At 45.7% G+C, this 27,657-nt stretch overlaps 1 protein-coding gene across 2 annotated transcripts in view; it reads right to left on the reverse strand.

The window, feature by feature from the left end:
• The window catches only part of PLCE1 (phospholipase C epsilon 1), a 677,378-nt gene extending 651,011 nt beyond the window's left edge, over nucleotides 1-26,367 (reverse strand). For both annotated transcript variants that reach the window (XM_082268059.1, XM_082268058.1), the window contains exon 1: nucleotides 24,918-26,367. In XM_082268059.1, the coding sequence (XP_082124185.1) occupies nucleotides 24,918-26,042 (1,125 nt within the window). In that variant the 5' untranslated portion in view covers nucleotides 26,043-26,367. The remainder of the gene's footprint in view (nucleotides 1-24,917) is intronic.
• Nucleotides 26,368-27,657: the final 1,290 nt, after the last annotated feature.

The following is a 27,657-nucleotide window of genomic DNA, read 5'->3' on the forward strand; positions in this document are numbered from 1 at the left end:
CAGTACCAGGAGATATTGGATGACAATGTGATGCAGTCCTTCACAAACCTGAGCCTTGGGAGACGTTGGACCTTTCAACAGGACAATGATCCCAAGCATACCTCCAAGTCCACTAGAGCATGGTTGCAGATTAAAGGCTGGAAAATTTTGGAGTGGCCATCACAGTCACCAGACTAAAATCCGATTGAGAACCTCTGGTGGGACTTAAAGAAAGCAGTTGCAGTGCACAAGCCTAAGAATGTGACTGAACTCGAGGCTTTTGCCCATGACGAATGGGCAAAGATACCCGTAGATCGCTGCAAGACACTTGTGTCAAGCTATGCTTCACGTTTAAAAGGGGTTATAACTGTAAAAGGATGTTGTACTAAGATTGAATGTCACTTGGGGGTTGAATAAAACTGATAATGATGTGAGCACAGAAAAGACATTTGTGGTTATTTCATTATAAATGTTATGTTATATTTGTCTGACCTACACGTGCCTCTTTGATTTAATTGTAAGCAGGATAACTGAATGATCAAAATCAATGTCAAACTGGCCAAAACAATCAATTTCAGTGGGGGGGTTGAATAATTTTGAACACAACTGTATGTAAGTAATTACGATGGAGTGGATTGAGTTATGAACTTTTTTACAGGTTGCAAAACCACCCACTGTTAGAATGTCAGCCCAATTCAGAGGAATTGGCCAAACTTCGAACAGTGTATTGCCTTTCAATTGTGTCTAGTAAGATTGGGATTGTAAAGTAATTTTTTAATCAAACCAAACAGGTTTACACTTACCTGCTTTGTGCAAAGAAATCGCCCAGAGCGGCCCCAAACCTCCTCTTTTTGGGTTCCCCACTAGCGTTCCTGACCCCTCCTCTTTTTGGTAAGCCTCCATAGCAAACCGCTTGCTATGGGGGCACATCTGTGGGCTCACTCCTGAGCCACACTGCCTGCCTCCATAGGCACAGACAGTGCGGCTTGGTCCCACCCCCTTTCTCTCTCGTCACAAGATTTGCAAAGCAAAGCCTTTGAGACTGCGAAGTGAGAGAAGTGAGCCCCTGCAGACAGGCACAGCACTGAATCATTGAGTGAGGACTCAGGTAAGTATAAGGGAGGTTAGGGGGGGAGTAATAATGTTACCTTAATTCAGGGAACACATTAGGTAAAAATGTTTAGGCTTTAGGCTTTAGAATCACTTTGAAACAGGCCAGATCAGACTGCAATCTGTTGCCCATGGGCACTTTCCAGAAGCCCTGCATAACCAACAACCATTCTTTAGCTGGCTATACACTAGAAGAATTTTGTTCAAAAACATTTGTTTCAGAACTAGTCATTCGATTTTTTGAATCATTATCGACGTTTGCTTTAGATCGCAGTGATGGGAAAATGCGAAGGCACAGCGTGGAACTAATTTGAAACAGAGAATGTGGTTTTCGCTCAGGAAAGTAAATTCACTTAACCACTTGCCGACCGCCGCACGACTATTTACTGCGGCGGTCAGCCCCGGCCAGGCAAAGTGACGTAGTACTACGTCGCTACTTCCCGCTGGTCCTGTGCGCGCTCCCGCGCGCCCCCCCAACACAGATGGCTTGATTGGGTTCAGAACCGATCAGTCATCAGGTCCAGGCCAATGATTTTTGGCCTGGACCTGTATATTGGTCCTGCCCAATCAGAATCCATGCTGAGCCTGTGAAATGTAAACACAGGCTCAGAAAAGATGTGCCCTCCTCTCCCAAGATCCTTTTTGGATTCATCTCCAGAGGAGAGCACATCTAACCGTAAGTACTGCACCAAGCACACACTTTTACACTTAGATAGGCACATTTAACCCCAGATCGCCCCCCCCAAATTAACCCCTACACCCCCTGTCACAACAGACACTGTATACAGCATATAGCATTTTCCTATATACCTGTATAAGTGTGATTTGTGACCAGGTGTAGCGCTTGCGAACCCCCCCTTTTCACTTAAAATACCCGCCACCCCCCCCATAAAGATTTAACCCCCTGACCCCCCCTGATCACCCCCAGTTAACCCCTTCCCCCCTGTCACATTGAACACTAATACAAACGTAATATACTGTTTTTCTGTGTTTTGTATTAGTGTGATTGTGATCTGAATTAGCGCTAGCAAGTTCGTTTCTGTCCCTAGGAGGTTTAGGGTCCCCGCCACCCCCAATAAAGATTTAACCCCCTGATCCCCCCTACACCCCCTGTCACAACACACACTGTATACAGTATATAACATTTTCCTATATACCTGTATAAGTGTGATTTGTGACCAGGTGTAGCGCTTGCGGCCCTCCTTTTCAATTAAAATACCCGCCACCCCCCCAATAAAGATTTAACCCCCTGATCCCCCCTCGATCACCCACAGTTAACCCCTTCCCCCCTGTCACATTGCACACTAATACAAACGTAATATACTGTTTTTTCTGTATTTTGTATTAGTGCGTTTGTGCCCTGAATTAGCGCTAGCAAGTTAGTTTCTGTCCCAAGGAGGTTTAGGGTCCCCGCCACCCCCCAATAAAGATTTAACCCCCTGATCCCCCCTCATCACCCCTACACCCCCTGGCACAACACACATTGTATACAGTATATAGCATTTTCTATATACCCGTATAAGCGTGACTTGTGACCAGGTTTAGCGCTTGCCGCCTTTCCTTTTATCCTCAGGATACCCACCACCCCCTCCCAATAAAGATTTAACCCCCTGATCCCCCCCGATCACATCCAGTTAACCCCTTCCCCCTGTCACATTGCACACTAATACACATGTAATATACTGTTTTTACTGTATTTTGCATTAGTGCGATTGTGATTTGAGTTTGCGCTAGCGAGTTAGTTTGATTACCACACGCACACACGCACACACATACACATGCACACATACACTTCCATTACTAGTATAGTGTTTGAACAGATCAATATCTGATCTGATCAGAACTATACTAGCGTCCCCATAGTTTAGGGTTCCCAAAAAGCGGTGTTTGCACGGTCAGCACTGATTCCTGCCAGCGCCTGCGTTTAACCCCTCTGCTCAGCCCACCCCACTCAGGCAAGTGTAGTAATCAATAGATTACTGTCACTTACAAAAAAACACAACACACAAAACCGCTGTGTTAGCAGAGTCAGGCCTGATCCCTGCTAGCATTAGCAGTTTTTTTTTGGTAGAGCTTGAAATTGTCCTTGACAACCAGGTGCTTTTATTACCTGTGAGTCAACACTACTGTACAGGTAAATTTAGTTACCAAAATGTCCAAACGTTTGTACAGTGGTGAAGAGGCTTATAGTATACTGGCCGTGTCAGATGATAGTGATGGGGAAGCTACACTGGCAGAATTAGTGTCAGTATACGAACCTGATGACAGCAGCGGCTCCCTGATAGATAGCTCCGACGACGGATGGGTCCCTGTTAGACCCAGGCGTACCTGACCCCATTCTGGAGTTGTTGAGATGCAGGAATCGCAGGGTGCTCGTATGGAGCAGAGTGTCGTTACTACGGCCGCTCATCCTTCTGGTGACCTGGCAAGCACCAGCGGCCTAGTACACCCTGGACCTAGTACAACCAGCACTGCAGTAACACTTGGTGACGTGGCGACTCCCATAAGTGCAGTTGAAGCTGGTGCTGTGGCTAGCACGAGTAGTGGCCTGCAGCCACCGCGTATTCGAAGACAGGCCCGTAGAGCCCATAGTGCCCTCCCTGATGCGCTGGCATATCCCAATTGGCAACCCACCGATTCTACAGCGCCAGTACTTCCCCCATTCACTGCCCAACCTGGAATCCACGTGGAGACAGCTGGTTTTACGCCCCTGAACTTTTATAAGCTGTTCTTCACGGAAGATCTTTTCAGATCTATTGTGGATCAATCAAATTTATACACACAACAATTTATCGCCGCCAACCCAAATTCGTCCCTTGTCAGACCATTCGGATGGAAATCAATAACGGTTTCCGATTTTAAAATCTTTCTGGGCCTTTCCCTGAACATGGGCATAACCAAACAGAGTGAATTGCGGCTATATTGGTCCACTAGCCCACTTCACCATATGCGCATGTACTCTTCCTCCATGTCCAGGGCGAGATACGAGCAAATTCTGCGATTTTTGCATTTCAGCGACAATTAAATCTGTCGTCCTCGGGGAGACCCTGCATATGATCGGCTCCACAAAATTCGGCCCCTCATAGACCACTTCAATCAGCGGTTTGCAGCCTTGATCACCCCCGAACAAGTTGTCTGCATTGACGAGTCCCTGATTAAATTTACTGGCCGCCTTGCTATGAAACAGTACCTCCCCAGCAAGCATGCCAAGTACGGGGTCAAGCTGTATAAACTGTGTGACAGGGACACAGGCTATACAGTTAGTTTCCGGGTCTATGAGGGAAAAGATAGCACTGTGGAGCCCCTGAACTGCCCAGACTACATAGGGAGAAACGGCAAGATAGTTTGGGACTTGGTGTCACCCTTATCCGGAAAGGGGTACCATTTGTACATGGACAACTTCTACACAAGCGTGCCACTATTTAATCACCTGCTCGAATTACAAATTGGCGCATGTGGCACCGTGCGACCTAATCGCCGGGGCTTCCCCCAATGGCTTGTAAATTCCCGTCTTAGTCGGGGGGTGAGAGCCTGCTTGAAAACAGACAAATTGCTTGCGGTGTAGTGGAGGGATACACGGGATGTTTATGTTCTGTCCTCTCTTCACGCAGACACGACGATCCAAATTCCTACGGCAACTGGCGTTATGGAGAAACCCCTCTGTGTCCACGAATATAACCTTAATATGGGAGGGGTGGACCTTAACGACCAGCTTTTGGCGCCGTATTTAGCTGCCCGTAAAGCCAGACGCTGGTACAAAAAAGTGTATGTTTATTTATTCCAATTGGCTATGCTGAACGCCTTTGTCCTATACAGGGCGTCAGGACGAACTGGATCCAGGAAGAGATCATCCTTGCCTACCTGTACCCAGGAGGCATGCCTGCCCAACTTCCCTTTCCAGATGCAGTGAGCCGGCTGCATGAGAGACATTTTCCACGTGACCTCCCGCGTACCCTTATCCAAAGACACCCCCAAAGAAGATATCGTGTCTGTAGCAGGCGCGGATTTAGGCGTGACACCCGCTTTTATTGTCCCAGATGTCCTGACCAACCTGGTCTCTGCATCGGGGAATGTTTCGAGCGCTACCATACACTAGTGGAGTTTTAGTGTAGGGTACAGCACGACTAAGTGTAGGGCACACAAACACAGTCTCAAAAGATGTTCGATGGCTATCGACATTTTGAGAGACCCAAGCTGGAAAATCGCAGTTCAAAGAAAAAAACAGTTCGAAAAAAAGAAAAGAATCCAAAAACAGTTGTTGTGTCAGTCATTTTTTATGTTCTTCTACTCTTCCTACTGTACTTTTACTGCACTTTGTTTGTTTTTCATTCTTTTGTGAACCCGTTTCTCTTGCAGGTACTCGTCGGCTGCCACATTGATTTTATATATTCTGACACAAACAGCGTTTGCGCTCACAATATATGGATACCTTTGCTGGCAGCAGCTGTGGTAATTTTCTGATTTCAGCACTGCAGTTAAAATACTATTTAGGTATACGTGGAATAGTGTCGTGTATACCCTTAATTAAATTAAGTGGGTGGATGTTTGGGCGGTTAGTGATGGGTAATACTACACAATATTCCTGTGCTGATTTCTGATAGGTTCTCTTTTTTTTCGTTCAGCCCGCAGGCTGCATGAAAAAAAAAAAAAACCTACACTATATGCCAAACAAGGACCAGCAATGTACTGGTACGTTGCTGGACTTTGAGTGGTTATACCAGAACGATGCCTGCAGATTTAGGCATCATTTTGGTATCGTTTTTTACAGCCAGCGGTCGGCTTACATGTAAAAGCAATCCTAGCGGATAATTGGCCGCTAGACTGCTTTTACATGCAGTGGGAGGGGACACTGCCCCCCACCGCCGCCTTCCGTGGTTTTTCTCGGGCTCTCCTGTCCCAACGGTTAAACCGAGAGTGCAGCCGGTGGTTCAATTATCTAACCATAGAGCTAATTGGAAATGAGAATAGCTCCAATCATCTCTATGGCCTAAGATACCGGAAGCTACGAGCATTTCATGACTTCTGTTCTGCCAGAAATAAACAGGGCCATTGGGAAATTGGGAAAGTATTTTATCACACCAATTTTGGTGTGGTCAGATGCGTTAAGGTCAGAGGAGAAATCTAGAGTCTAAAAGACCCCAATTTAAAAAAAAAAAAAAAAAAAAAGAGTACCTGTCACTACAGATTGCTATCATAGGGGATATTTAAATTCACTGTGATAAAAATGATTAAAAAAAAAAATGAAAGGAAAGGTGTCAAAATAACATAAAAAAGCAAAATAAAAAAAAAATAAAAAAACCAAGCCCCCCCTGTCCCCCCGTGCTTGCGCGCAATGGCGCACGCAAGCGTTGGTCTAGTGTCATATGTAAACCGCAATTGCAGCATGCATGTGAGGTATCGCCGCGAACGCCAGGTTGAGTGCAATAATTCTTGCAGTAGACCTCCTCTGTAAGTCTAAAGTGGTAACCTGTAAAGACTTTGGGCTCTTTCACACGGCCGCTCCATGTGAGAGCTCCGCTGCGGTCCTTTTTTTTTTTTTTTTTCCACGGAGCGGATGACATTTCTGTCATCTGCTCCGTATGCCCGCATATCATCCCATCCGTTTGCGGATGAAATGCGGACATAATGTAAGTCTATGGGGGTTTGCGGATGTCAGCGGATGACACCGCTGACATCTGATTTTCCTTCCTTTCCGTTTTTTGAACGGAAAAAAAATAGGGTTTTGTTCAGTTCAAAAAAACAGAACAGAACTGACAGGAAGAAAATCGGATGTCAGCGGATGGTATTCCGCTGACATCCGCAATGCCATAGACTTACATTATGTCCGCAAATCATCCGCAAAAAAATAGGATGATTTGCGGACATACGGAGCGCCCGTGTGAAAGGGCCCTTTTAAAGGCTTTTAAAAATGTACGTAGTTTGTTGCCGCTGCACAGGCGTGCGCAATTTTTAAAGCATGTCATGTTTGGTATCTATGTACTCGGCATAAGATCATCTTTTAAATTTTACCAAAAAAATTGGAATTATATAGTGTATTTGTGCAATAATTTTAAAAAAATGTATTTTTTTTGCAGAAATTGCGTTTGGAAAATCTGTGCGCAAATACCGTGTGACAAAAAAATTTGCAACATCCACCATTTTATTCTAAAGGGCCTCTGCTTTAAAGAAATATATAATGTTTGGGGGTTCAAAGTAATTTTCTAGTAAAAAAAATATATTTTTTCATGTAAACAAAAAGTCACAGAAAAGGCTTGGTTTTCAAGTGGTTAGAGGAGTGGGTGATGTGTGGATAAGATTGAGCATATAATGCCGGGACAGTTCAAACACTCCCCAAATTACCCCTTTTTAAAAAGTAGACACCCAAAGCTATTTGCTGATAGGCATATTGAGTCCATAGAGTATTTTATATTTTGCCATAAGTTTCGGGAAGATGACAATTTGTTTTTTTTTTTGTTTTTTTTGCCATGGAAATATGTGAAATGACACCCCAAAATACATTCTGTTGCTTCTCCTGAGTACAGGGATACCAAATGTGTGAGACTTTTTGGGACCCTAGCTGTGTACGCGACCCCGAAAACCAATCCCCATCTTCAGGTTTTCTAATGGTGTAAATTGCTGATTTTACCACTGCACTACCTGTCATAGTTTCAGAGGCCCTGAAATTTTAAGATAGCACAAAACCCCCCCAAAATGACCCAATTTTGCAAAGAAGACACTCTAAGCTATTTGCTGAGAGGCATGGTGAGTCCATGGAATATTTTATATTTTGCCACAAGTTTCGGGAAAATTATTATTTTTTTTTTTACACAAAGTTGTCAGTAAATGATATAATGCTCACAGATGCCATGGGTATATTTGAAATGACACCCCAAAATACATTTTGCTGCTTCTCCTGAGTACAGGGATAACCCATGTGTGAGACTTTTTGGCAGTCTAGCCGCGTACAGGACCCGGAAAACCAATCCGCACCTTCTGGCTTTCTAAGGGCATAAATTGTTGATCTCACTCCTTACTACCTATCACACTTTTGAAGTCCATGAAATGCCAAGCACAAACCCCCCCCCCCCCCAAATGACCCCATTTTGCAAAGTAGACACTCCAATCCATTTGCTGAGAGGCATGGTAAGTATTTTGCAGCTCTCATTTTTTTTGGAAAATGAAAAAAAAAAACAGGAAAATGCATTTTCTTTCCTCTTTTTTCAAATTCCAAAACTTTGTGACAAAAAGTGAGATCTGCAAAACACTCAACATGCCTCTCTGCAAATAGCTTAGGGTCTCTACTTTCAGAGAGGGGGGGGGGGTTTGTGCTGTCTTGGCATTTCATGGCCTCCAAAATTGTGATAGGTAGTCAGGAGTGAAATCAACAATTTACGCCCTTGGAAAGCCTGAAAGTAGGGATTCGTTTTCGGGGTCCTGTGGTATCCCTGTACTCTGGAGAAGCAGCAGAATGTATTTTGGGGTGTCATTTCACATATACCCATGGCATGTGTGAGCAATATATCATTTACTGACAACTTTGTGTAAAAAAAAATATACATTATATATATATTTCCCGTAACTTGTGGCAAAATATAGAATATTCCATGGACTCACCATGCCTCTCAGCAAATAGCTTGGGGTGTCTACTTTCCAAAATGGGGTCATTTGGGGGGGTTTTGTGCCATCTTGGAATTTTAGGGCCTCCAAAACTGAGACAGGTAGTGCAGAGGTGACATGGATAATTTACGCCATTAGAAAACCTGAGAGTGTTGATTGGTTTTCACGGTCCTGTACACAGCTAGGCTCCCAAAAAGTCACACACATGGGGTATCCCTGTACTCAGGGGAAGCAGTAGAATGTATTTTGGGGTGTCATTCCACATATACCCATGGCATGTGTGAGCAATTTATCATTTAGTGACAACTTTGTGTTAAAAAAAATATAAAAAAAATAACGGAATTTTTGTAAGATCTTACCTGTAAAATTCCTTTCTCTGAGTCCTCGGACAGTCGCCGCCACTTCATATTCATCACTATTGGGGTTATTGACCTTTGCTCTGCAGGAGTAGCTAGGCAACAAAATAGTTAATATCAAAGCTTTTAGCATATCCCACCCCTAGGGGGTGGTCCCCTCAGTCAATACCTCCCTGCTTCCTGCATTCCCAACTCAGTTTCAGTAGCATAGCAGTAGAGTACATAAACAAACCCCAAAAGAGGGGCGGGGGCAGCGACTGTCGGAGGACTCAGAGAAAGGAATTTTACAGGTAAGATCTTACAAAAATTCAGTTTTCTCTTACGTCCTCCGACAGTCGCCGCCACTTCATATTCATCACTAATGGGGACATCCCATAGCAGTGTAGACATGACATGAGGGGTGGGAAAAAAAGCAGCCGCGCCTAAAGCAACGCAGTACCCACATCAGAGAAAAGAACCTTACCAAGGTAAGAGAACCAACTGGGCAACAGGAAAAAAACGTGCTCAACAGGAGCAACAACCCAGGAAAAAAAGTAACCTAGGGATAAAGACATCCCAACAGCCAAGGACCCAAAACAAGGGGCCCTAAGGCACTGCCGCACTAAGAACCTTTTGGCCAAAGGAAGCATCCGCCGATGCCTGAACATCCACCTTGTAGAATTTTGAGAAGGTGTGAACTGACGACCAAGTCGCCGCCTTACACACCTGGGCCACAGAAGCCTGATGATGATAGGCCCAAGACGTACTCAGAGACCTGGTAGAGTGCGCCTTCACAGGGAAAGGGGGAACCTTCCCCTTCAAAGCATAGGCCTGCACAATGGTCTGTCTGATCCATTTGGCGATGGTCGCAGCTGACGCTGCCATGCCCTTCCGAGGACCCTCTGGAAGAACAAAAAGAGAATCCGACTTGCGAAAGGATTTTGTCGATGACAGGTAAACCCTGATCGCCCTAACAACATCCAAGGAATGCAAAGCCACCTCCCGTGGATGCTTAGGTTTCACGCAAAGCGAAGGCAAGACAATGTCCTCATTGAGGTGAAATTCCGAGATCCTCTTCGGAAGAAAAGAAGGGTTAGGTCGTAAGACCACCTTATCCAGGTGAATCACCAAGTAGGGAGAGCTGCAGGACAAGGCCGCCAGCTCCGATACCCTGCGAGCCGAAGTGATTGCCACCAAAAAGGCAACCTTCTTAGACAAGAGAGACAACGAGATCTCCCTGAGCTTCTCAAAGGGAGCATGTTGCAATACGGACAGAACAAGGTTCAAGTCCCATGGAGGTAAAGGATTCCTCCGAGGAGGAGCCAAGTGACGCACCCCTTGAACAAAGGTGCTAACCAAAGAATTAGACGCCACAGGGCATTGAAAAAGAACGGCCAGCGCAGAAATCTGACCCTTAATCGTGGCCAACGCCAAACGCTGGTCCACTCCAGTTTGGAGGAAAGCCAACACTCTCGATACCGAGTACGAGCGAGGGGAATACCCCCTGGACTCACACCAGGCAAAATACGCCTTCCAAGTACGGTAGTAAATCTTCCCCAAAGAGGCTTTTCTAGCCTTGATCAAAGTGGGAATGACCTCAGGGGAGAGACCCCTATCCTTCAGGACCTGGCTTTCAACAGCCAGGCCGTTAAAGCCAGCGACTGTAAAGCAGGATGGAAGATCGGTCCTTGAGACAGGAGATCTTCTCGAAGAGGCAGACGCCACAGAGCGTCGACCGCCAGATTCACGAGGTCTGCGTACCAAGACCGGCGAGGCCAGTCCGGTGCCACCAGAATCACCGTGCGCGGTTCCGAGGCCAACCTGCGAAGGAACCTGGACAGCAGCTGAATCGGCGGAAAGGCATACATCAGACGATACTGTCTCCAGGACGTCACTAACGCGTCTCAGGCGTCTGCCCGAGGATCGCGCATCCTTGCTACGAACCTTTCCACCTTGTGGTTTAGACGAGACGCGAACAGGTCCACATCTGGGGACCCCCACTTCGCGCACAGCATCTGAAAGACATCCGGGTGAAGGGACCATTCTCCCTGGTCCAGGGTCTGGCGACTCAGATAATCCGCCTGCCAGTTCTACACTCCCGGAATGTGAACCGCCGTTATCGCCGGGACGTGCGTCTCGGCCCAAGACAGAATGTTGGCCACTTCCCGAGCCGCGCGGGCACTCCTGGTGCCCCCTTGGTGGTTGATGTAGGCCACCGCTGTGGCATTGTCCGTCTGCACCCGAACCGGACAGCCTTGAAGCCTGTCCGTCCAACGCAGAAGGCAGAGATGTATTGCTCGCAATTCCAGAATGTTGATCGGAAGGGATGATTCCTCCCCCGACCAAGTTCCCTGGGCGGACAGAACGCCCAGGACACCACCCCAGCCCGACAGGCTGGCATCCGTGGTGATCACCGTCCATGACAAAGGACGATAAGACTTGCCCCCCGACACCGCCGGGGACTGGAGCCACCACAAAAGACCCCTTCGGGAGAGGCGGCTCAACGAAATCCGCAGATCCAGAGATTGCGGACGCCCGTCCCACTTGGCCAGGACCTCCGCCTGAAGATCCCGTGTGTGAAACTGGGCGAAGGGAATCGCCTTTGAAAGCCGAGACCATCAATCCCAGACACCTCATACACGTCCGGAGGGACGAGCACTGATTGTTCCTGAGGGACCTGACCTCGTCCTAAAGTGTCCGGAGCTTGTCTTCCGGCAGGAAGACCTTCGCTTGAACAGAGTCCAGTATCATTCCCAGGTAGGGAAGACGAACGGACGTACACAACGTTGACTTTGGGAAATTTATCGTCCAACCGAACTCCTGCAAAGTCTGCATCGTGATGGACAGGTCGTTCACCAGGCCCTGACTGGTCGCAGACCGAATCAAGATATCGTCCAGATACCCCAAGACAGAGATGCCCTGGGCTCTCAGTAAAGCCAGGACCGGCGCAAGCACCTTGGTGAAAACCCGCGGAGCCGAAGCGAGACCGAAACGCCACAAATTGGTAGTGATCCTCCGCAATGGCGAATCGAAGGTACCTCTGGTGACCCTCGAAAATTGGAATGTGAAGATACGCATCCTTCAAATCGATGGAGGCCATGAATTCCCCCGGAACCAGGGCAGCCACCACCGAGCGCAGGGATTCCATGTGAAACTTGCGAACCCGCACAAAGTGGTTCAGAGCTTTCAAGTCCAGAATCAGACGTACCTTGCCCTCCTTTCTGGGCACAGTGAACAGATTGGAATAGAACCCCCAAAATCTGTCCCGATGAGGCACCGGAACAACCACTCCCTGGGCCCGCAGGTCCCGCACCGCCAGGTGCAGATCCCGCAAGCGCTCCAGAGTCAGCTGAAGGTTTGAGGGGAAAAATCTGCCGGCCGGCCGAGAGAGAAACTCGATCTTGTAACCAGATGGAACGATTTCCTGAACCCACCTGTCCCGAATGCGGTCCAGCCAGGGTTGAAGAAAACCGAGCAAACGTCCCCCCACCCCAGAACTGGGTGAGGGCATCCCTTCAGGCCGTATTGTTATGGGCAGCGGACCCGGACTGGCCGGACTTCTGCTTATCCGTCCACGGCTTCTTCTGGGAGCCTTGGCCCTTGAAGGGCTTGCCCTTATAGTGCGACCGTAAGGCACGAAAGGACCCCTGAGAGGGTCTAAACGAGGCATTCTTCTTACCACGAACAAACTTATTCTTGTGAGTCTGGGGCAAGAGAGTGCTCTTACCCCCAGAAATACCCTTTATCAGAGTATCCAAAGATTCGCCAAAAAGCCGCGTAGGGCAAATTAGCTAAAGTCTTGTGAGAAGATTGGTCAACAGACCAACATTTCAGCCATATCAGGCAACGGTTCAATACCGCCACACTTGAAAGACGCGCAGCCAAAGGGACCAAATCTAAGTCCGCATCACACAAATACATGACACCCTGATGAATCTGATCCACCATAGCCAAAGTTGTCGGCGGGGCAGAGTCAGCCACCAGGGTGCGCCTGAGCACCTGCCTCCAATCCGCAATAGCCTGGGCTGCCATAATGGAAGCAAAAATCGGCTTCAGCATAGAGCCAGCAACCGTATAAGAATGACGGGCCAGAGACTCCAATCTCCTGTCCGTAGGGTCCCGGAACACCGGGGTATCCTCAGCAGGGATCGCAGTGGATTTATTTAAAATCGCCACTGCATGATCCACCTGAGCCGGCACACACCAGCGCTCATCAGTGGCGGGTGTAAATGGATAACGCAGCTTGAACCTACTCGGCACAGCAAAAGGCTTTTTTAAATTGCGCCATTGCTCATCAACCGCGCACTGAAATTCCGTAGAGCAAGGAAAAACCTGCGATGTTTTGCGTTTCCTTTGCGTCCCATAAGAGGACATCAAAACAGGAGGACACGGTTCATCCTGCAAATGCAGCTTTTGCTTGATAGAAGCAACCAACTCATCCATGAGTGCAAGCTCTTCAGACGAGCCAGGGGGAGAATTATCAACCCCTTCCACCTCAGCCTCCCCCTCAGACCCCACAAGGTCTAGAGATGAGTGAGACCCTGAGAAGGGCACTCCAGCCATAGCAGCCCCATCGCCCTCTGAATCAGAGGAAATAGACACTCTGGGCCGTTTTGTGGATTGATCAGCCACCAGCATCTGCACCTGAGCAGCCAAATTTGCCACAATAGTAGCCAGATCAGCCCCCTCGGTGGAAGCAGCAGCCCCTTGGCCCCCCACCAAGGCGGGAGGAAACTTGCAATCCTGAGAATCCATGCCCCAGTAGTATTAGGAAAAAAGGAGTACTGCCCCTTTAAGATCGCGGCGAGCGTAGCCCACCGCACCCACTGAATACACCGACCCCCACAGGGATAAGAACACTAGGCAAGGAATACAGGAAAATGGAAAGGTAAAAACCTGGAGAGATCACACAGGCTGCTGCCACCGATCGCTGTCCCAGAGCAAAAGGAAGTGATGCAATGACTGACCGCCCCTGTAAAGCCTATGTAAGGCTACACAAACATGGCCGCCCGGCTGAGGACTTCATAGGCAAATCGAAAATGGCGCCGACATGTGGCCTGATCGATCGCCGCACCAAAACGCTGCGCCTTACCACACAGGACCGGCCGCCATCATTCTGCCGCAAAAAAATGGCGGATCGCCGCAGCGATCGCCGCACAGCATGTCCAAAACCAGACTGCTTCATGTATGCACTCAGCAGAGCAGGAGAGCCCCCCCCCCCTCACAGCCCACACACAGGCAGTAATTCCACAAAGGAACTGACAGGGAGCTCAGCAGCCACAGAGACATGCAGGGTCACACAGTCCCAGACTGACACCCAATAGACAGGTCCCCACATAGAGATACACTTACCAGTCCGGATGGCGTGGGGAGCCTGCTCCAGCGACCAAACCGCTGTACTGAGGACAGGGAGTGTCGCAGCTGTGATGCAATGAACTGCGGTGCGAAACCGCAATGGCGTCCAGTGAGGTAGCCACCTCACAGATAGCATCCCTGCAGCGAACAGGGATGGGTCGTTCAATGTGCCAGGGAAACCTGTGCTGAACGCTCGATGGCAGGCTGGGAAGGCCCTGAGCCCTGGGATCCAGGGTGGCCAGTCCGAGACCCAGCCCTGCACGATCATCTTCATCAGAAGAAGCTAACTAATGCTGAAAATAGACAGCTAAGTAAAAGAAAGAGAAAAAAAACTCCAAATAAAATCAAAAAGAGAAAAGAAGCTGAGGCTGAGAGCCCCAGCACAGGAACAGCCAGCCTACTCCTAAGCTAGGCATTAGAAACTGAGTTGGGAATGCAGGAAGCAGGGAGGTATTGACTGAGGGGACCACCCCCTAGGGGTGGGATATGCTAAAAGCTTTGATATTAACTATTTTGTTGCCTAGCTACTCCTGCGGAGCAAAGGTCAATAACCCCATTAGTGATGAATATGAAGTGGCGGCGACTGTCGGAGGACGTAAGAGAAATGTAATTTTCCCGAAACTTATGGCAAAATATAAAATATTCCATGGACTCACCATGCCTCTCAGCAAATAGCTTGGGGTGTCCACTTTCCAAAATGGGGTCATTTGGGGGGGGGGGGTTTGTGCTATCTTGAAATTTCAGGGCCTCTGAAACTGTGATGGGTAGTGAGGAGTAAAATCAAAAATTTACGCCATTAGAAAACCTGAAGATGGTGATTGATTTTCGGGGTCCCGTACACAGCTATGCTCCCAAAAAGTCTCACACATGGGGTATCCCCATACTCAGGAGAAGCGGCAGAATGTATTTTGGGGTGTAATTTCACATATACCCGTGTCATGTGTGAGAAATTTATCTTTTAGTGACAACGTTGTGTAAAAAAAAAAATAAAAAAAAAATTGTAATTTTCCCAAAACTTGTGGCAAAATATAAAATATTCCATGGACTCACCATGCCTCTCAGCTAACAGCTTGGGGTGTCTACTTTCCAAAATGGGGTAATTTGGGGGGGGTTGTGATATCTTAACATTTCAGGGCCTCTTAAACCGTTATAGGTAGTGAGAAAATGCAATGAAAAATGTACGCCCTTTGAAATTTTGATGGTGGTGATTTGTTTTCAGGCTCCCGTACACTGCTAGGCTCCCAAAAAGTCTCACATATGTGGTATCCCTGTACTCAGGAGAAGCAGCAGAATATATTTTGGGATGTAATTACACATATACCCATGGCATGTGTGAGCAATATATCATTTCAATGACAACTTTGTGTAAAAACGAAAAACATTTTTTTTTAGTCCTTTTTCAAACACCTGTGACAAAAAAATGAAATATTCAATGAGCTCAACATGCCTCTCAGAACATTCCTTAGGAGGTCTACTTTCCAAAAAGTGGTAGTTTGGGGGGGGGGTTTGTACTGCCCTGCCATTTTAGCACTTCATGAAATGAGATAGGCAGTCAGAAATTAAAGCTGCGTAAATTTCAGTATTTACACCATAGTTTGTAGACGCTATAACTTTTGCGCAAACCAATAAAAATACGCTCATTGAAATTTTTTTGTCAAAGACATGTAGCTAAATACATTTTGAAATATGACATAAATTGAGTATATTGGATATTTTTAAAAAGACAAAGTTGAAAATGTAATTTTTTCGCAAAATTTTCACTCTTTTTTTTTAATAGCGCAAAAAATAAAAAGCGTAGAGGTAATCAAATACCACCAAAAGAAAGCTCTGTTTGTGGGAAAAAAAGGACGTAAATTTTGTTTGGGTACAGCATTGCATGACCGCGCAATTGTCAGTTAAATTCACGAAGTGCCAAGTTGAAAAAAGGGGTCTGGTCAGGAAGGGGGTAAAATCTTCCGGGGCTTAAGTGGTTAAAAATCGCATGCTAGAAGACAACATTTTTAACAACATTCAAATGTACTTAAACATTTTTGTACAAATGTTTGTACAAAATGATTGTTAGGAAATCTTGTGTTTGGCCAATTTAAAGGGATAGATAGGGTAGAAAAACCTGTCTGATTGCTATTATTTGCTCCGAGATAAGCTGGTACCAGATTTTTTGTGTCTTGTGAATCCGTATGTTGCCTTCTCTGCTCTATAGCCTAAACAGATCCAAAAATACTAAAGTAAATATGTAAAAACACTTTACAAGGGAACCTGTAGTGAGCAATGGACTTCTCCCCAGAGCTCAGTGAGTGCCGGTTCACACTTGTGCGATTGCGAACGGATGTGATTGCCATGCGAATTTGCAGTGCGAGTTTACCTTGTGTTTTTCAATAGTACCAGCGCGATTGTAATGAAAATTTGATTGCGTTGATTATGTTAATTAAGCTCAGGAGGGGTGGAGCTGAGGGGAAAACAAAAAATAAGAATTCGCACATAATAATTCGCACATATCTGAACTGATAATGCGAGTCCAGACCGATTTACATTGATGTCTATGGAGACTAAATTCGCAACACAACGCTGTAAACTCGCACAAGACCCTTTTCATCATCGCATTATATTCGCATCTGAATCGCAACGCATGGATGTGAACGACCGTCGCGAATACAATGTATTTTGGGAATACATGCGAATCTAGACTTTTCATAACGCATCGCATTCGCAGTAAAATCGCACAAGTGTGAACCGGCACTGAATGTGGGGAAATTTATTTTTGCAAAGAACACCCAAGGAAAAAAAAACAAAAACAAAACAAAAGCATTATTTTTGCTTGCACGTGATTGGATTAGAGAAGTCAGCAGAACTTCACCTTATTAAACCAAGCTCTGGGGAAAATGCCATTGCAAAATGAAGTTTGTTTGCCCTTAGTAATACAACCTCACCGTCTGCATCCTACTGTTCACTGATATTTATGCCAATCATTGCTGTAGCTAACTTTATCATCAATATCAACTTATGATATCTACCTAAAGTGATAAAGAAAACATTGCCCCCACAGACACTGTATTTCCCAAAATGTGATTATTATCTACCCTAGGGAAGTTTTTTACTGCTACTCACAAATGTTTTTTTTGGTTTAAAAGTCATTGCTGTTTAAAAAATTATCAAACTTGGTAATCACTTTATCATTTTTTTCATGCACTGTTGGTCCAAATAACCCATAAAACAGCTGATAACCGTATGCAATAATTGCAATTATTTTTGAAATCTGTAACTCATCCCTCCTGCAAGCAGTAGTGAAAGTAGAGTTTCTCAAGTTTTAATTCAGCTTGCTTTTCCTTGTAATGCACATAGATCAGGGGTAGGCAACCTTAAAGAGGTGGAGATCTACCTGAACAACAACATGAGAGAAGTCAAAGACCATGGTTCACAGTGTTGCCTCCTCACACCTGATTCAAACCTTTAAATGCCATACTATCATGTCTCAATCTCGTGCATTGCATGGCAAATATGGGTTTAAATCAGGTGGGGGGTTGCAACATATTGCCTCCTCACCACCTGTCACACTGGGATTGCTTTCCAGAGGAGCAGCAGTGTCTGCTGCACTTGTGAATGAGCCCTTAGTTGAATGTGGCAGCGGCACCCTTAGGGCACCTTCACACAAAGTTGGATGGTGGTAAAACCCTGCTCTTGAGTTGCCATTTTAACAATCCCTAATCCCCACCCCCCTTTAGCTGCTGAGGCAACAGCCAAAGGTGTATACATGCCGCAGCAGGAATTAAACCCCCTGCTGCTTTTTGTGGATGCTACTGCCTGCCAATCGTGACCCATTTAAGTAAATGGGACCACTTGCAAGCGCCTTGCAACTGCAGGCCTCTGTGGGGTCCAAGGGGGTTAAACAGGTGGTGAGAAAGCAACACAATGCTGCTTGCTTTAACCCCTTGTTTGCTGTACTGTACAAGGCTGCATGGGAATTTGCGGAGCGGCCTCATTCACTTGAATGGGTCATGCTTAGCAGGTGCTACACCCACCAACAGTCACAGGACATATAACTCGTGCTGTGGCTGCAACATGTGTACACCCCTGACCACTGCAGCTAAAGGGGGTGCGGTTGGGACATGGGTGGTAAAAACAGGTCTTAACCATGGTATTTTACTTCCCCCCTAAACTACAAATGTATATGAACCCTTACTGTTCTAAGCCCCATATAGGGCTGCTTCCACACTGATATTCTGCAGTTTACCTGCACTGCAGTGCATCTACAACTTACCTAGGTTAGTGGTGCTTTGCCATAGACTTCTATTATATCCTACAGGTGTGGTTTTCTGCACTTTATGCACCAAAACTCCTGCATTCAGAAAGTGCATCACACCCGCAGGATATAAATGAAGTCTATGGCTAAGCACAGCTAACCCGCAGGAAAGCTGCAGGTACACTGCAGCTGTGGTGTGGGTAAACTGCAGGACATCAGTGTGAAAGCAGCCCTATACTATTATGCCCAGTGTATTGCTTCACACTGACCTGGAGATCTCCCTTTCCTGCTGCTGGCAGCACTCTGGAGACTGCTAGCCGGGATAAGAGGTGGAGTGCACTTGGTATCACTCTGCATGGGACAGGAGCCAGCACTACAGAGGAGGCATGTGGTTCTTGCTCCCTACTACAACTCCCACTTTACAAGTAGTCCCTCTGCATTGCACTCTGTCTGTCTGATGCTCTGAGATGGCGGCTCAGCAAGCCCAGACGGCGATTTACCCGTCACCTGTCCGCGTTCTACTGGTAGATTGCAATCTATGGGTTGCTGACCCCCGCACATAGATTTATTAACAGATTATTCAAACATACTAATCTTGTCCCCCATGGTAAGCCAAGCATGATCATCCAATACAAGCTTTAAATGAAACAGTACAATATTCTGTCTATATGTACGATTATATATATATATATATATATATATATTGTGACAGGAAGTCAGGAAAATCTATGGGTGTTGTCACTGACGGGAGATATATTTCTGCTTGGTTTAGACAATTCACTAATTGCTATCAGGTGTCGGCTGCAGAGGTAGGCAGGAAGGTGTACGGAAGTTGAGAACACTTTCAGCTGTTCAGAATGAGGCAATTAGGATCTCTATAACTTGTCCAAAGGGAGTCTATTGATTGCTGTCTCCTGAGGCTGTGTAAGCTGGGGAGAGCAGTCAGATGAGAGACTTCTAAAGGTGAGGTGTTGAATTTTTTTCTGTGTAAAGAAAACACAAATGGACATTTGAGTGTCTGCTGTAGAACCAGCAGGGTCTGCCCAAAGAGTAGGTTGGGAAGACTCCTTAGATAGGTTCCGGTGTGTGAGAAGGTAGACGCCCACAGTGGCCAGGATTTATTTTGTGTTTTGTTTTATTTTGATGTTTTTGCTGCATGCACTGTTTTGAAGAAATTGGACGAATAAACCATAAACTGTTGTTTTCAACCACTCCTCGGCTATCTCCCTGTGTGACGAACCCCCCCAAAAGGGGTTATCCACACCCGCTACCGAGCTAATCCCTCACATATGGTGGAGGATGCGGGCAGTTAAAGTAAACCCCAAAAAATGGAGGAAATACTGAAACAACTGATTATATCGAATGCAGCCCAACAGCAGGCAAATGCAGCTCAACAGCAGGCAAATGCGGATTTTCAGCGGAGCTTTGCAGCTCAACAACAAGCTCACCGAGAGGCCATTGAAGGCGTGGAACAGAGACACCAGCAGCAAATGGAGGCCATTGTGAAACAGCTTCAGAGACAGCAGACCGAGGTTGGGAGTCAGGCCAGTAACATACCGACTTTTCGGGTAAACCACTTTTTGCCAAAGATGACTACAGATGAGGACCCTGAGATGTTTCTGACCACGTTTGAAAGAACAGCGGAGAAAGAGAGTTGGCCTAAAGAACAGTGGGCTGGACTAGTGGCCCCCCTATTAGCTGGAGAAGCCCAAAAGGCATATTTTGACTTGGAACTTGCAGATGCAAAAAACTATGATCGATTAAAAGTGGAAATATTGGCACGTTTTGGGGTAACCTTGGATGTCCGTGCTCAGCGGGTCCACAATTGGAGTTATCAGCTGAAGAAACCACCCCGGTCGCAGATGTATGACCTCATCCATTTGGCTAAGAAATGGCTGCAGCCAGAAATTCTGTCCGGACCAGAAATTTTGGAGCGAGTAGTCATGGACAAATTTCTTAGGTCTCTTCCTAACACCCTGCAGAAATGGGTAAGCCATGGTGGTCCGGAAACCGCAGACAAATTAGTAGACCTGGTCGAAAGGTACCTAACAACTGAGAATTTGACCTCTTTTTCCAGAAATGCACAGACTTTTCACCCCAAGACCAGACCCTCCCCACCTATAAGTAAGACTGCGTCAGGGGATGGGGGTGGAGAGAGGATCCAAAGAGCAACTCGAGGTGTTAGTAGGACTACTACTAATGTTTGGCGAGAGCGACCTGGAAGACCCATCCCACAGGAGAGGACTGGAAGGTTGATTTGTTACCGTTGCCGGGAAGAGGGACATGTAGCAGCAGTTTGCCCAGCGGTTTGCCCAGTGGATGATGAACCCATGCATTGTGACTTTCTGACAGAGAGACGACAGTCCTTTTTTGCAACCACATACACTGCAGTAAAGGGGAATGAGAAACCTTTATATAGAATGTGTTTAGATGGTAAAGATGTTGTGGTATTGTTGGATTCAGGTAGCCTGGTTACCTTAGTGAGAAGTGATCTAGTGGTGAAAAAAAACGTACATCCTAGGAAAATGGCGGTAGTTTGTGTACATGGGGACACTCGAGAATATCCGGTGACTACAGTTTCCTTTGAAACCTCCCTCGGTAACTTGTGTCACCAAGTGGGTTTAGTTCCCAAACTGCCACATGACGCCATTGTGGGAAGGGATTTCCCAAAATTCTGGGAACTCTGGGATTGCCCAGATTCCCCAGTAGGTGGTTCTTCTGAGCCTGAACCATCTACTCCAGAATCCTCTAACTGTGAGGATTATCCTGAGTTTCCGTGCTCAGTCTTAGCCGGGGAAACACCAGTCCCTAGGGAGGAGCCTGCTACCTCAGAAGAGGAACAGCGGCCGTTAGGGTTGGATGACCTTAAAGTGCACCGAGAAAATTTTATCACTGAGCAATTGAGGGACCCCACATTGCTAAGAGCCCGGGAGAATGTAGTGAAGATAGATGGGGAGCTAGTTAACCCTGACGAGAGGATTGCCCTCCCTTACTTCATTATTGAGAGGGACCTCTTATATCGAGTGTCACAGAGGATAGAGGACACTGTTGAGCAACTGGTAGTGCCTAAACCGTACCGCAAGATGGTTTTGGAACTGGCCCATGGGCACATTCTTGGGGGACATTTGGGAGCAGAAAAAACCCGGGAGAGAATCACCCAGAGGTTTTATTGGCCTGGGATCACTAAGGAAGTGGAATTGTACTGCTCTTCCTGTCCAGTGTGTCAGATTAATGCACCCATGCCCCATTTCCGTAGTCCTTTGGTACCCCTGCCCATTATCGAGGTTCCTTTTGAGAGGATCGCCATGGATTTGGTTGGGCCCTTACTGAAGTCCACAAGAGGGCACCAGCACATCTTGGTGATAATGGATTATGCCACCCGTTACCCAGAAGCGATTCCTCTCCGAAATACCTCTGCTAAAACCATAGCCAAGGAGTTATTTCAAGTTGTCACCCGGGTGGGTCTACCTAAGGAAATCCTAACTGACCAGGGCACCCCGTTTATGTCCAGGGTGACAAGAGAACTTTGTAAACTCCTGAAAGTGACCCAGTTACGTACCTCAGTATATCACCCTCAAACAGATGGGTTAGTGGAGAGGTTTAATAAAACGTTAAAACAAATGTTGAGGAAGGTGGTGGATAAAGACGGAAAGAATTGGGATTATCTGCTCCCTTATCTGATGTTTGCCATAAGAGAGGTTCCCCAATCATCCACAGGGTTCTCTCCGTTTGAGTTGCTGTATGGGAGGCACCCCCGGGGCCTACTTGACATTGCCAGGGAAACATGGGAGAGTGAGAGTTCCCCTCATCGAAGTATGATTGAGCATGTTGCCCAAATGCAAGATAGAATTGCCCAAGTGATGCCGATTGTGAAGGCACATTTAGCCCAAGCCCAGTTGGCTCAACAAAGGATTTACAATCGTGGGGCCCAGGTCCGTTCTTTTGCACCTGGTGATAGGGTGTTGGTGTTGGTCCCCACGGTCGAAAGTAAATTCCTAGCCAAATGGCAGGGGCCCTATGAAGTATTGGAGAAAATAGGGATGGTGAATTATAAAATTAGCCAACCAGGAAGACGAAAACCTGAGCAGCTCTATCACGTGAACTTGTTAAAACCATGGAAGGATAGAGAGTCCTTGGTCGCTGAGACTACCCGAGTTTCTGCTCCAGTTCACCTGGCTGTCCCTGAAGTTGGGATAGCAGAGACTCTGTCCAAACTTCAGAAACAGGAGGTTAAAGAATTTGTGCTCCGTAATAGGGAGAAGTTTTCAGACCTGCCAGGTTGGGTCTCGGGAGTTAAACATGACATTATCACCACCCCAGGGGATAAGGTCAAGTTAAAGCCTTATAGAATTCCAGAAGCCCGGCGAGATGCCATTCGCCAGGAAGTAAAAAAAATGCTTGAGTTGGGGGTGATAGAAGAGTCAAATAGTGATTGGTCCAGTCCCATTGTCTTAGTGCCCAAACCAGATGGAAGTTGGCGGTTTTGTAATGATTTTCGCCGCCTGAATAAAATCACTAAGTTTGACACCTATCCTATGCCCCGCATAGATGAACTAATTGATCGCCTAGGCACTGCCCGGTACATGACCACGTTAGACCTTACCAAGGGTTATTGGCAAATTCCTCTCTCGGGGTCGGCCAGGGAAAAAACAGCATTTGTAACTCCAGACGGATCTTTCCAATATCGGAGGATGCCTTTTGGGTTACAGAATGCTCCTGCCACATTCCAACGCACCATGGATAAGACCCTTCGGCCTCATCTAGCCTATGCTGCTGCATACCTCGATGACGTGGTCATTCACAGTGAGGATTGGGACTCACACTTACCAAAAGTTCAGGCTGTGTTGGATTCCATCTGGAAAGCTGGGTTTACAGCCAATCCAAAAAAATGTACCATTGGGCTAGAAGAGGCGAAGTATCTGGGGTATACCATTGGTAGAGGTCTAATCAAGCCCCAAATAAACAAAGTTGAAGCTATTAAGGATTGGCCACGTCCCACCAGCAAGAAACAGGTTCGTGCATTTTTGGGGATTGCAGGTTATTATCGCCGTTTTATTCCCCATTTTGCCTCACAGGCTGCCTCCCTGACCAATCTGACCAAAGGGAAGGAGTCTGTCATGATCAAATGGACTCCCGAGGCAGAAACAGCTTTTCAGGCTTTAAAACAGGCCTTATGTAGCCAGCCAGTTTTAAAGTCGCCTGATTTTTCACGAGACTTTGTGGTCCAGACAGATGCATCAAATGTGGGTTTAGGAGCTGTACTGTCCCAGATTATCAATGGGGAAGAACACCCTGTTATGTACCTCAGCCGAAAGTTGAAGGCCCATGAAGAGAATTATGCCACCATTGAGAAAGAGTGTTTGGCGGTGAAATGGGCCTTGGATTCTCTCCGATACTACCTCCTGGGTAGACAGTTTGAACTGGTGACGGATCACGCCCCATTGAAGTGGATGGCACAGAACAAGGAGACCAATAGGAGAATAAATAGGTGGTTTCTGGCCCTTCAGGAATTTAGTTTTGTGGTAACGCATCGCCCCGGTGTTCAAATGGGGAATGCAGATGGTTTGTCCCGTGCACATGCGTGCCTGTCAACCTGTGTCCCAACCCTAGGGTTGAAACAAGAGGGGGGGGTATGTGACAGGAAGTCAGGAAAATCTATGGGTGTTGTCACTGACGGGAGATATATTTCTGCTTGGTTTAGACAATTCACTAATTGCTATCAGGTGTCGGCTGCAGAGGTAGGCAGGAAGGTGTACGGAAGTTGAGAACACTTTCAGCTGTTCAGAATGAGGCAATTAGGATCTCTATAACTTGTCCAAAGGGAGTCTATTGATTGCTGTCTCCTGAGGCTGTGTAAGCTGGGGAGAGCAGTCAGATGAGAGACTTCTAAAGGTGAGGTGTTGAATTTTTTTCTGTGTAAAGAAAACACAAATGGACATTTGAGTGTCTGCTGTAGAACCAGCAGGGTCTGCCCAAAGAGTAGGTTGGGAAGACTCCTTAGATAGGTTCCGGTGTGTGAGAAGGTAGACGCCCACAGTGGCCAGGATTTATTTTGTGTTTTGTTTTATTTTGATGTTTTTGCTGCATGCACTGTTTTGAAGAAATTGGACGAATAAACCATAAACTGTTGTTTTCAACCACTCCTCGGCTATCTCCCTGTGTGACGAACCCCCCCAAAAGGGGTTATCCACACCCGCTACCGAGCTAATCCCTCACATAATATATATATATATATATATATATATATATATATATATATACACACATACACACACACACACACAACAAAACCACAGGACACTTACCTGACAGGCAGTCATTGTCTCCAAAAAGGAAATAAATTGGTCTCTTCTCTCAGAACCTTGGGCAAAAGTCAAGCTTTTAGCTGTTAGCCAAAAAAAGCTCAGTTCTTTTGTGTTTGCTTGATTTCTCTTGACAAAGCTAAATGCTTTGGTTCCAATATGGCCAGAAGGCAAAGACTTAAAAACTGCACTGGTTCCTGTATAGACAGACTTTTTCACTTCTTTGTAATTTTTACAAAACCTTCTGATCAGCAGCGTTGAACGATCTTTTCGGATCCTTGAGAAATCATTTTCTATTTCCTCTTCGTATTGTTCATCAGAGTCTTGAATTTGAAATGGCTGTGATGAAAGAATACAGGGTAACTTCTGTCCATCTGCATTGTCTACCAGAAATTCTGGCATTGTCTCTGGGCACAAATTTGATTGGTAATTCACAGGGTGACCAATGTGTTCATGGCTACTTCCACAACTCTCAAAACTGCAAGAGCAGGGTATACAACTATTGCAGCAATTTCTCCTCAATGTCTGTAAATGGCTGCTCAAAATACACTGGTTATTTGTGGAACTGGAATATAAACCACTCTTCTGATTGGAATTACTTTTGTGTAATGTTGGAATGTGAGTGGCAGCATCTGTGCAGTGATCATTCACTATTAAGTGACCCTTTAATGCCTGCCCTTCCACAGATGATGTGTCTGCTTTAAAATTAATTTCTGTCAGCACAGCAGGAATCTGGGAGTCTGTACAAACATTGTTCTGTTTAAGAGGATTGTACGACTTGCAGAACTGATTAAAACCTAGACTGGACTTGTAGGCTCGCTCAAACAGTTTGCTATTGAAATAATCACTGGCATGGGAGGTGCAGAGGTTCCCTTGTGCAATACCTTTGTCGTTAAGGTTTTTTCCGCTTTCACCTTTGCTTTCTATTAAAAAAGGCTTGGTCACAGAATTCTGAGCTCTATGCCCTTTTAACTTTGTTAAGCCTGGCACAGTCTCCATGCTATGTCTTTTTATAACGCTAGTATCCAAACTATTCTTAGAATTTTCATCTCCAGTTGACTGAGAAGGTATCACATTCGCCTCTCCTGATGGTAAAACAAGAGAGACTGCAATATCCTCGGAGGTCATACTAACTCTCAGGACTTCAGCTTTCTGCAACCACAGATCAGGTACACAATGCACTGTGCCTTATTGCAAGCTCATATTCTTTCAATAAAAATATCAATACCATGAAAACATTTATTTTGTTTTGCAGCAGATGTGAATTGCTTTTCCTTTGTCTTGAATCAGATTCTCTTTGTCACAAATCATGCATTTTTAAGGGTATTTCCATCCAGCTGTTTACTCCAGAGATGCATGAACACAGCTTAGTGGATTCATTTCTGATAACAAACACATGAAATCTAGTTTCATTCCAGGAGTGTCCAGGGCTGAAAAATTCTCCACAATACAACATTTCTGCAAACACAAATAAAAACAATAAGTAAATATTACGGTAATTAAAAACAAAAAAATAAAATGCTGCCTAGCTTACTACTCTGATAAGACAAGTATTGTATTTAACAGGGATCAACACAAAGGTAATCATCTTCAAAATGTTGTATTAATATGCATAATGTAAATGTTTTGCCATCTGTGTCCCATAATTTCCCTTTACTTCCTGCCCCATAGCCAAAGCAGGAATTACGAGAAAATTCCTCCAAAATGATGGGGGGGGGGGGGGTCACCCAAACAAGTGTCCCAATTGGAGGATTTCCCCTCTATTACTGTTCTGCTGTAAACCGGAAATTTGGGATTTTATTTTACTTTTACATCAGAATGGTAAACAGGACAAGTAGAAAGGGAGAATTTCCCTAGCGGGCACAGACTGCAGAAATAATCTCTCCACTATATCCAAAATTTAAAAAAATAAATAAATAGTTTTGACTTTAGTTAGCGTATGGGAAGGTAAAACTTGTAGGCAGGTGCCTACAATAGATTGTGTTAATTCATATTACTGTAATGGTACCTTTAATTATCTGGGCTGATACATTCAGGGTTATTGTAAGGTCTCATGCACACAGAATGTTTTTTTGGCAGAAAAAAAAGGACTTGGCAGAAAAAAAAAGGCCTCTTGTGTTGTGTTTTTTTGCGCATTTAAGAGCGTACATGCGCGTTTGAAAACACATTCTACTTGCTGGAATATTCATTTATTTTTTCCATTAGAATAAATTAAAGGGCATATGCCCATGTTTAGGTGTGTTTATGTGCGCTTAAAACATGTTTACGTGCGTCCGGACGTAAATTATGCTGGAAAACTGCTCTCTGAACAAAGGCTTAGCTCATTTTGTTTATGCTCCTGAATGCTGCTCTAAAATACGCCTGTAATCAACACAATGTGGATATTCAAATTAGATAACCTATAACTGCTTTCAGGGGCATAAAAAATAGCAGACACCTCTAACAGCAGCATTTGTTCTGCCCGTGTGAATGAGGAATAATAATGTGACACTACTTTTGCAAATAATTTTGAGAAATACAAGCCTTTGTATGTGATATATTTTCCAGTCTATTGTGTAAGTGATGTTCGGTCTTTGAGCAATGTACAGTCAGACAAAAAATGTGAACTTTTCATGAGCAGTATATTTCAAATATGATACTGTGATAGAGTTCACAAAACATCATAAATACATTGCTTGCTTTTTGCTTTTGCATGCAATTAAAATAAAGTAGCAAAAGCAACCATCAGAAACGTATAAATACA

The sequence above is a fragment of the Pelophylax lessonae genome, assembly GCF_965119305.1.
Source record: "Pelophylax lessonae genome assembly, chromosome: 9".
In the NCBI taxonomy this organism is placed as follows: Eukaryota; Metazoa; Chordata; class Amphibia; order Anura; family Ranidae; genus Pelophylax; species Pelophylax lessonae.